Source organism: Vulpes lagopus, chromosome 12 (genome assembly GCF_018345385.1).
Source record: "Vulpes lagopus strain Blue_001 chromosome 12, ASM1834538v1, whole genome shotgun sequence".
Taxonomy (NCBI): Eukaryota; Metazoa; Chordata; class Mammalia; order Carnivora; family Canidae; genus Vulpes; species Vulpes lagopus.
This window is the reverse complement of record NC_054835.1, coordinates 46,577,146-46,588,087: the sequence shown is the minus strand read 5'-3', so window position 1 is coordinate 46,588,087 and position 10,942 is coordinate 46,577,146. Positions and strand designations below refer to the sequence as shown.

The 10,942-nt window shown below is 39.9% G+C and overlaps 1 protein-coding gene across 6 annotated transcripts in view; it reads left to right on the top strand.

Moving 5' to 3' along the window:
- The first annotated feature begins 73 nt into the window (after positions 1-73).
- Positions 74-10,942, top strand: part of POLG2 (DNA polymerase gamma 2, accessory subunit) — a 42,958-nt gene continuing 32,089 nt past the window's right edge. For all 6 annotated transcript variants that reach the window (XM_041724017.1, XM_041724019.1, XM_041724018.1 and 3 more), the window contains exons 1-4: positions 74-2,937; positions 7,235-7,361; positions 7,484-7,589; positions 8,385-8,558. In XM_041724017.1, the coding sequence (XP_041579951.1) occupies positions 2,376-2,937; positions 7,235-7,361; positions 7,484-7,589; positions 8,385-8,558 (969 nt within the window). In that variant the 5' untranslated portion in view covers positions 74-2,375. The remainder of the gene's footprint in view (positions 2,938-7,234; positions 7,362-7,483; positions 7,590-8,384; positions 8,559-10,942) is intronic.

Here is a 10,942-nt window from a genome sequence, read left to right as displayed (position 1 = left end):
TTTTTTTTTTTTTTTTTTTAACCATAAAAACTAAATTGACTGCTCCTTTCTATGGTTTAGGTTTGGGAAGTGGGGAGAACAGAAGGCCCTTCTTAAAAATGATCTATTTATATTGCAAGAATTAAATGAGATTAAGTAAATTTACAATTGTAGGCTAAGTTGTATTAAGGCTTTCTGCCAGTACCTCATCAGGTGAGTCATTTAATAGCCTATTTATTAGCAGAATGGGGAAGTGAGATTAAAATAGGACATAATCAACTGTATAGCCCCACCCTCAAACTGCTTAGTGTGAGAACAACATGGATGACTATTTCTTTGCAAAATTTTATCATTTGAAAAGCTCCAAATAACTTGATTTTTCAGAATAGTTTATGGTCTTGCTCTTGGCTCTAATGTGAATTAGCAAAATGGTGAACAAAGCTAAGACTTTAAATTTATATAGATTGTAGTCTTCAGGCTCTTGGGACATTTAACTGTAGTTGACACTGGGAATCATGAATGTCTTTACCATAAATCAGGGAACTCTAGAGGAGTTTAAAAACTGGAGGGTCTATTCATATTCAAACAAAACCCCATGAAAGTAAATGAATGATGAACCAAGAGGAAGCAACATAACCAAAAGCACAGTGACTTGTACAAGTCGTCTTAGGTCAACATGGGTTTTTATTGCTAGAGAGGTCAGGGGACGATGTATTATTTTTAGATTTAACTTTGGCTCACCGATCTAACACTTCATTTCAATAATGACTAGAAATAGGTCTGAATGTCTTCCCAGAGAGTCTGGTATATATGTTCCTTTTTGTCAGGAGAGGAGAGGTCTTTATGAGACTTCATTTAAATTCTGATTACTAAACAGGCTTTAATTGGTGTCAATGCCTTATCTCTAAAATGTAAAATCTTACTAGAGTTTGCTTGGGGTTGGGGGACAGGGGAAGTGGTATTTTTAGGACTAATACATTGAAAACTGATTCAGCCTCTAGTGACTGAAAAGTTTTCAATAGCATGGTTAGTCAAATTCATTATGACTTTTAACTTATAAGAAGCTTTTGGGGTAGGTTGGAGTATTTATTACATATTTTACTGTTTAATGTCTAACGGCCTTTTAATTTGTAAACACTTATTGAAATGATTGTGGGGCTGTGGAAAACATTTACCTATTTACCTTTGAAGTAAGTTTTAAGACAGTCCACTTTTTAGCATGTGTGTTGTGTCCAGCCTGTGGTTGTCTGAACTAATAAATGTGATTTTTCTCCCCATTCTCGCTTTTATTTATTTGTGTATAGGCCTCTTCCCTGGTGTGTTTCCTGATTGGAAAACACGATGATAGAGTCCAGCTTTTAATAGAATTTAAGTAGAGCTTTAAATAGAAATTTTTAACAAAATTGTTTCCCAGCAATACTGAATTTTTTAAAAAAGTTTCTGCACGTGTGCTTTTTCTGAGCCTGTCTTGCAACATACACGTGTAATGATAAATTTTAACTATGTCTGCTAGGCTGCATCTTCCTTTAACTGCCCTTTGTTACTTCAGTAGAATCCAGTAGCTTGTTCTCTCCTCTGTGATAATCTTTAATGGTTACCCCAACTACACTTTAAGGGAAGCTAGAAGTAAGAATCCTGGGCTTTGAGAGGAACCGTTTTCTCTTGTGGGCTGTGCCACTTTTGCGCTATTTGGGCAATTCCTGAGGGCTCCAAGTGTGGGAAGGAAAAGAGATCGTAAGTGCCTGTTCAGGTAATCCTGGATCTGTCTTAATCACGTTTTGAATGTTTTGAAGGACTTGTAGAAGACTTGTAGAAAGGTTCTCTGGTAGAAGAGCTTGTCTTTAGAGCTATCAGTATGCCTCCACGTTCACCTGGAGGGCTGGGTTCCTCTCAAAATATTCGGTGGGGGGGGGTGCCGGCAGCACTGACCGAACTACGCCCCCCCCCCCCCACTACGGAAAGCCCATCCCCGTTCGCGGCCACATCTCCATCAGCACTCCTGTGAGTAGACACCATAGCAGCAGCGTTTACAGAGAACTAAGGCCTGGGTCTCTAAACCATCATGAAGGGTGGAGAACGCCGAAGTGTGAAGCAAAAATGACTCCTAGTACACAGCGTGATGAAAAGTAGGGGAGAATGACCTCTGCTGGTGCTAAAGACGGGAGGGGCCGGGCTTAATGGAGGCAAGAAACGATAGGGGGTCTGCGTCGGCCCCAGCGACTCGGCCGGGTCCCGGCCGCTTCAGCTGGAGCGCCGTGACGCGCTTCCGTGGGTGTGGCCGGCTGCGCTCACGCTCACTTCCGTCGCGCCTGCGCCGTTGGCCGCCAGCCTCACGTTTGCGGCGGTTTGCCGCGATAAACCAGCTAAGAGGAGACCGCTGTTGAAGCCCGCGGACGATGCGTTCTGGTGCGGCGGTCAGGGCCTGCCGGGAAGTCTGCAGGTGCCTGTTGTCTGGGTTTGGGGGTCGAGTGGACGGAGGGCCGCCCGAGCTGTCGGTGGAAGGGAGCGGCTCCCTCGGAGTGCCCCTGAGGTCGCACGCAGAGCCGCCCGGGGGGAGCGAGCCGCCCGAAGCCCCCGAGGCCGGTGAGGGGAGCCAGGAGCTGGTGGAGATCTGTCGGAGAAGGCGTTTCTTCAGCGGCAGCAAGCGGCAGCTTAGCCAACATTCTCTTCTGAACGGGTGCCACTCCGGCTTTGGCCCCTTGGGCATAGAGTTGCGGAAGAACCTGGCAGCAGAATGGTGGTCCTCGGTGGCGGTGGTCAGGGAGCAGGTCTTCCCGGTGGATGCCCTCCATCACGAGCCTGGCCCTACGCTGCCCGGGGACAGTGCCTTCAGGTTAGTTTCAGCAGAAACTCTACGCGAAATCTTGCAAGACAAAGAGCTGAGTAAGGAACAGCTAGTAGCATTTCTTGAGAACTTATTAAGAACTTCTGGGAAACTACGGGAGAACCTTCTTCACGGTATGCTACAAAATTCATGCTTTTCATGCTTCAAAATTGATGGGGTGGAAAGGCAGTCTTGGAGATTTCGCGATTTGCAACTGGCCCTATATTCACGTGGAAAGGCAATTATCGGGTCTCCTCTTTGAAGTAGTTGGGTATATTGATAGTGTTTCTACCGGGGAGAAAACTGGCCTGTGGAATAGTTACAGTTTCTTAAACTATCTGGCTGAAAGACCAGGTGATGCTCTCAATTTTATGGGGCAACCCTAGAGTTCAATTGAGCAGCCCTAGAATTAGCGGTAAATTAAGTCCCTTGAATCATTTGTTCGTCATTACCAAAGTCTTTGTAAATACTTCCACAGTTATTCTTTAATTTTACACACAACAGACTTATCAAGAGCTCGTTTTTCTAGAGCAAAATAAATCGGCCTTTCCCAGTTTTTCCTACAGAAAACCGATCTACACTCTGTTTGAAGAGCCCTTTAAGTGGTATTTGAGTTGACTAAAAAATAATAGGACTAATCAAGCTTTGTAACCGATTCTTGAGTAAATGCACAGAAATTTGTGGGGTACCATTTGCCTCTAAAGTTTATTTTGTAATCTCTGCCCTCAACGTGGGCCTGGAACTCACAACCCTGAGATCAAGAGCTGCTTGCTGTATCTGACTGAGCCAGCTAGGCGCCCCCACCATTTATTTGCCTTTAGTCAAATAGAACAGGATTGCAGAGATTTGGTGCGGGGGTGTGGGGGGGGTGTGGAGGGGGGTGTTCAAGTTCTTTACAAGACAGACTTGCTGCCACAGCATCTCATCTTTGCAAAATGCTATCCTTACTATATTTTAACTAAGTGGCACTACCAAGTAATTTATCCAATGTCCATGGTTCTCTGAAAATTAGTACCCACATTATAGCTTTTTAAAGACTTCCTTAATAAGATACAGCAAACTAAAGCAAACTGGTGAATATTTGTGAGTTTTGATTTGTACTACTTTAATTATTCCATAATGTCTGTATTTTGGGCAAGTTAAGTCACTGCTTGTTACCATGTCTAAAGCAAATCAATCTTTTCCCTATTAGGAAGATGAAATTTAGCTTGCTTAGATATCCATTCATCAAAACATCTATTGATACACCAGACATTTTCTTTCCTTTCAGAAATGTTAAAACCACTTATTTTGCAGAATCCTTTAGTTGACTATAGTGTTTTTAGCTTAGAGTTACCCAATTTGCCACTTTTTCCTATTCCCAGACTCCTTGCTCTTTTTATTTCATGCCTGAACTACTTTGGTAGCCTCTACTTACGAATAGTTGTTTAAAAATCTTAGTCATTATATTTCCAGATATTGTTATTGCTCCATTCTCTCTTGTCCTTCTGTGACAAATTACATGTTAGACCTTTCACTCATCTTGTCATCAACTTTTTTTTTTAATTTTTTAACTTTTTAAATTTTTATTTATTATTTATTTTTTGTCATCATCTTTCTTGAACACAATCACATTTTTCCTAAAGTCTGCATCTAATAACTCAGATATTTCTGTTTCTACTGTTTGTTTTTCTCTGGACCTTTGGTCCTTTGGACTTTTCTGATATTCTGTGTAATTTGTGTATAAATTGTAGAGGTAAATTGAGCTTCTAGGTGATGTTTCCTTCTTTCTGGGAGGAATTACTTTGCTTTTGGCAGGCAGCCAGAGTGGAAGCATACCCAAGATACCCAATATCTTTTTTAAAAAATATATTTATTTTTTTGAGAGTGCACACACAAACGGGGAGGGCCAGAAGGAAAAAGACAAGCAAACTCCCTGATGATCTGGGAGCCAGATTCAGGATTTGATCCCAGGACTCTGAGATTGTGACCTGAGCTGAAGTCAGATACTTAACCGATTGAGCCACCCAGGTGCCCCATAGAGTGGGAGCATATTTTCTTAATACAATCTGGGATTAAATTTATTGGAGATTAGTCTTCAGTGTTTTCATCGCTTCTACAAGTGTAGCCCTTGAGTGTCCCTAGTGAAAGACTGGAGTGTTTACCAGAGCCGCCCCTCCTTGAGGAGCTAGGAACTACAGTTTTTGTACTTCCCAGTCCCCTAAGATGTCAGGAAGCTTTGCTCAGCGTTTTCAACCTCTCAGCTCTGCTACTTGAGAATTAGAAAAAGAAACACTAAATGTTGGGTTCACCTCTCTGCTTCTCCCTTCTCTCCATGTTTTGGACCTTCAAGTCCTCACTGCCTTGATAGCTTAGTCTCTAAGCAGGTGTTTTTTTTTTGTTTTTTTTTTTTTTTTAAGTTTCTTGACCAGCTTTTCTTATCTTTCTGATCTATACTTATTACCAGAAGTGGAAATCTCAAGTAACTTAAACACAGTGCTGTCATTTAGTGGGATATAATTCAAGTTCATAAAGAACTAAGATTTAAATTTAAGATTAAAGAACTTAGATTTATTCCAAATAGAAATGTTGGAATTATAATTCTGAAGCTATTTCATATGTTATAGGATAAAGCAAATAGATGAATAATGTTATTAGGAACCAAGATTTTTCACTGTAAGAAAAAGATATAAAAATAAGATAAGGATAAACTTTGTAATGTTAAATTTGAATCAGCAATATCAGTACGACCTCATATTTTAAAAAATATTATTTCTTAACTTTCTTCATTGAAAGGGCCTACAAGTAATGACACTCAATAGCAGTGAACACACTTAGTACACAGTTTTTGATTTCTAAAATGAACCAGTGCTTGGAGAAATGTCTCATCCCAGGTCTGGGGCATGGAAGTACAAGGTGAGTTTGGGACATTTTATGGTGCTAGAAAGCTAAGAATTACTTGAAGACTAGCTGGGTCATGTCAAAAGGACACAGTTGCTGGCTTGAAGAAGACTCCCACTGGCTAAATTTGAGACAGACTGAATATTAAATATTAATGGTAATGGATCTTAACACATTAAAAAAAATTTTAGTGTCAATCAAAAAAATAAATAGTTGAGCTGCTGGTAGGGGAAGGAGGTGGAGAAAGTTTATATTTTTACAGAAGCTACATAATAAATGTAGAAGGAACACAGAAAAATCACCGTTTTATGATCTTGTAATGTCCAGTATAATAATTGATTCAAGCAGGAACATCAGTGGATTCTAAAATGTTTGATGGAAGATTGTTGAGCAGGATATTGTTGGGGAATGGATATTTGCTACCTAACCAGGTAATCAAAGTTGATTTCATTAATATGGGATAATTTGATATTATATTCTTCCTGTTAAAATACAAGAAGACGTGTACATCAACTATGTAGTATTTATTTCTGCTAAAAATGATTTACCCAAATCAATGAAACAATCAGCTAAATCTTGACTATGACTGGTCTGGACTCAAAAGTCCATTTCAGGGACGCGTCGGTGGCTCATCGGTTGAGCATCTGCCTTTGGCTCAGGGCATGATCTGGGTTGGGGGATTGAGTCCCACATCAGGCTCCCTGCGAGGAGCCTGCTTCTCCATCTGTTTATCTCTCTACCTCTCTCTGTGTCTCTCATGAGTAAATAAATAAATAAAATCTTTTTAGAAAGCCAACATTTCATTAAAAACAAAGTTAGAAAAGGAAGGAGTAAGGGGAAATGTTCCAGGTTAAAAGAGATTAAAAAGGCCCAATCAAAATGCAGAGCAGGAGGCTTAATTAGGGAAAAAGAGAATAGCAATAAATGGCATTTTGAGTGACAATTGGAGAAGATAGAATATTGACCATATGGTAGATGAAATTATGGTATTATGATTAGTTTTATGGTGTAATAATGATATACAGAGAATAATTTTAGACACATACTGAAATGTTTTGGGATAAACAAGAAAATGTGGCAGAGTGTTGACAATTGGTGAATCTAGCTGAAGAGTTTATTGTGTTTATTTACACTGTTGTACTATCAACTTTCTCATAGATTTGAAAAATTAAGAAGTTGGAGGGAGGGCAGCCCGGGTGGCTCAGCGGTTTAGTGCTGCCTTCGGCCCAGGGCATGATCCTGGAGACCTGGGATCAAGTCCCATGTTGAGCTCCCTTCATGGAGCCTGCTTCTCCCTCTGCATGTGTCTCTGCGCCTCTCTCTCTCTCTCTCTCTCTCTCTCTCTCTCTCTCTCTCTCTTATAAATAAATAAATAAAATCTTAAAAAAAAAAGAAGTTGGGGGGAACTCAGTAGTAATCAATATCTGCCTTAATAGTTCCATGCTACTTGTACTGCTGTGTTAGTGTTATTATTAATTTGTTTATAAACTGACCCTTATGACTTGGGTATATAGAATAGATTTATACAATGACAAATTTATCTTTTGACAGGTGCTTTGGAGCACTATGTTAGTTGCCTGGATCTGGTAAACAAGAGGCTACCTTACGGCCTTGCTCAGATTGGAGTATGTTTTCATCCTGTTTCTGATACTAAGCAGACATCTGATGGTATTAAAAGGTACAAAAACTGGCAGATAACTTGATCTTGTATTTAAGTAATCAAGAACCAGTCACTTTCACTTTGGGATAGGTTATATAATCTTCAAGTAAGTAACAATCTGATCTTTCTGATATCCAAAGAATCGGTGAGAAGACTGAGGCTTCACTGGTTTGGTTTACTTCAGCAAGAACTGCAGGCCAGTGGCTTGATTTCTGGTTACGTCATCGACTCCTGTGGTGGAGAAAGGTACCCTTAATTTAATAATTAATAGGTAAAATGTCTTAGTGTGACAGAGATAATACTTTCTATAATAAAATGAAATTTTATTTGATGTGATTTTTTTTTTGTAAGAGGCAGTTCTAACAAATCAGTTAACACACATAAAAGCCTCTTTGTAATGATTTTCATTGTTTCATATAAAAAGTTACTTTAGTAAAGATAATCTGTTGATGTCACTCTGCTCAGAAGCTTTTGTTGATAAGCCTTTGCATTTGAGATACCCTCACCTGGCATTCCTGGCTGGTGTGGAGTTTGACCCTTGCACACCCTTACAGCTTCAGCTTTTGCTCCCTGCCTCCACGAACTCTGTATATTTATCAAAATGGTTCTGTGATTTATCATCAAGTGTTAGTACATGCTGAAGAGGAAAGAGTAGGCATTTGTGGCTCACCATTGTCTTACCTTTCTCCAATTCTTAAAATCCCCAAATGCCCACTTCAATTAAGTGGAATAATTACAAATAATCATACTCTTCACAGAGGACAATAATGATGAGTATACACTTTCCTCTCTGTCCCATTTAGTTTATGGTCACCTTCCACTCTTATTAACCGACCACAAAAAGGCTAGATCACACCAACAGTTTTTCTCTGTAGGTCTTTCAGACTAAAAACAGTATTTTTAGCAATATATTCACTCATATTTAACTGAACTTCATAATTTTTATTTGGGACCTAACCAGTTTCATTGAGTTGCCGCATAAAAAGTCTTTGGCAACTTTTTAACTTTTATTTTAATAAACTAATAAACTTTCTTTTCCAGTTTGCTGTGAGTCCATCTAACTTCAGCAGCAGCGATTGTCAGGATGAAGAGGGACGAAAAGGAAACCAGCTTTACTACAATTTCCCCTGGGGAAAGGAGCCAATAGAGACCCTATGGAATCTAGGAGACCATGAACTTTTACACATGTATCCTGGAAATGAGTCTCAATTACACGTATGTTTTGCCTTGAGCTCCTGTATATCCTTTACTCAGATTCTCTGATCTTTTTTTTTTTTTTTTTTTTTTATTTATTTATGATAGTCACAGAGAGAGAGAGAGAGAGGCAGAGACACAGGCTGAGGAAGAAGCAGGCTCCATGCACCGGGAGCCTGATGTGGGATTCGATCCCGGGTCTCCAGGATCGCGCCCTGGGCCAAAGGCAGGCGCCAAACAGTTGCGCCACCCAGGGATCCCTTCTCTGATCATTTATGAAACCATTTGAAAACAAGTTGCAAACACGGAGCCCTATGACCTATTAAAAGTACAGTATGTATTTTTGAGGTGCAAGGACACTCACCTACATAACCACAACACAGCCGTCAAAATCGAGAATATACTAATAATCCATTATTATCATCTAATCATGTAATCCTTCAGATGTGACCAGTTATCCTAATAAGGCCCTTTGATAGGTCCAGTATCCAATTTAGGATTTCATGCAGTTGTCATGTCTCTTTAGTCTCCTTCAACTGAACAATTCCTTTTATCTTGGTCTTTCATGACTTTGGCATTTTTTTTTATAAGATTTTATTTGTAACTAATCTCTACACCCAATATGAGGCTCAAACTTATAACCCTGAATTCAAGAGTCACATGCTCTACGGACTGACCCAGCCAGACATCCTATGACCTTGACATTTTTAAAGGATAGAGGCTTTTGTAGTTACTTTGTAGAGTGTCCCTCAGTTTGAGTTTCTGCCGTTTTTCCTTGTGATTTATGTATTTTTTTCCTAAGAATACCACAGAAAGGTGCTATTGTCTTCTCAGTGCATCATATCACAAGGCATACGATACTAAATTTGTTACTGGTGATGTTAACTTTTATCTTCTGGTTATGATAGTGCTGCCAGGTTTCTCCAACATAAAGCTGACAGATATTTTGTACTTATTAATTAGTGAGTAATTAATAAGTCTCTTGTGGGCAGATACATTTTGACCTACCAGTTGCAGCATACATTGCTGATTCTTGTGCAAATCAGTGATATTTATGAGAGTTGCCACATGGTGTCATTTTTTAAATTATTATTAATTTTATTTTATTTTTTTTAAGATGTATTTATTTATTCATGGAGACAGAGAAAGAAAGGCAGAGACAAGGCAGAGGGAGAAGCAGGCTCTTTGCAGGAATCCAATGCGGGACTCGATCCTGGATCCTGGATCCTGGGATCGCGACCTGAGCTGAAGGCAGCCACCCAACCGCTGAGCCCCAGGCAGGTATCCCACTTCATTATTTCTTTTGGATTTATTTATCAACAAATAAATATGGGATACTTATGGGGTCAAGTTTTTTCCTCCTCTCTTTCTGTGTGCCCACAGATTCCTGTTTTTCTCAAAAGGTTATAATCTATTACTAGCATTCTTTATTTTGATGCTAAAATTGTCCTGGACTTGGCCAGTGTCCTTTTGACATATCTCCTTCATTGTCTGAGTACTTCCTTACTTTTTGTAGCAACAAACTGTCCCAGGATCATCTTGTTTCTTGGCCTAGCTGTGGAATCAGCCATTTCTCTAAGGAACCTTAGTTGTTATTGGAGGAAAATGTATTTAAGATCTTAGATTTGAAGGGGATCCCTGGGTGGCTCAGCGGTTTAGTGCCAGCCTTCAACCCAGGATGTGATCCTGGAGTCCCAGGTTGCGATCCCCACATCAGGCTCCCTGCATGGAGCCTGCTTCTCTCTCTGCACCTCTGTGTGTGTGTGTGTGTGTGTGTGTGTGTGTGTGTGTGTGTGTGTTTGTGTTTATATGTGTGTGTGTTTCCCATGAATAAATAAATAAAATCTTTAAATAAAAAAAAAAATCTTAGATTTTGGGACACCTGGGTGGCTCAGTGGTTGAGCATCTGCCTTTCACTTAGACCATGATCCTGGGGTCCTGGGATCAAGTTCCTCATCAGACTCCTCACAGGGAGCCTACTTCTCCCCCTGCCTGTGTCTCTGCCTCTCTCTCTCTCTCTCTCTCTCTCTCTGTGTGTGTGTCTCTCATGAATAAATAAATAAAATCTTTAAAAAAAAAAAATCTTGAGATTTTGCTACTAGGTGTTCTTGTACATGGGTATCATTGCTTCTGAGCCCTAACTGTGGACACAGCTAGGAAATCTTTGGAGGCAATTATGTTACATATATGTTTACATACTGACTTCTGTATTTGTGTTTATATTTACCTATTATTAAAAACTAGGAGTTCATACCGTTCTTCAAGTTCTAGTCTACTGCCACAGGGTTTATTCTAGCTTTTTCTCTTTCCAAATTTACAATTCTTTCCTGTGACAGTGAGAAACCTGGCTCCCAGTATCCTCAGCGTATTGGTTTTTCGTTTCTTGTATGTAACCAAACTCCCTA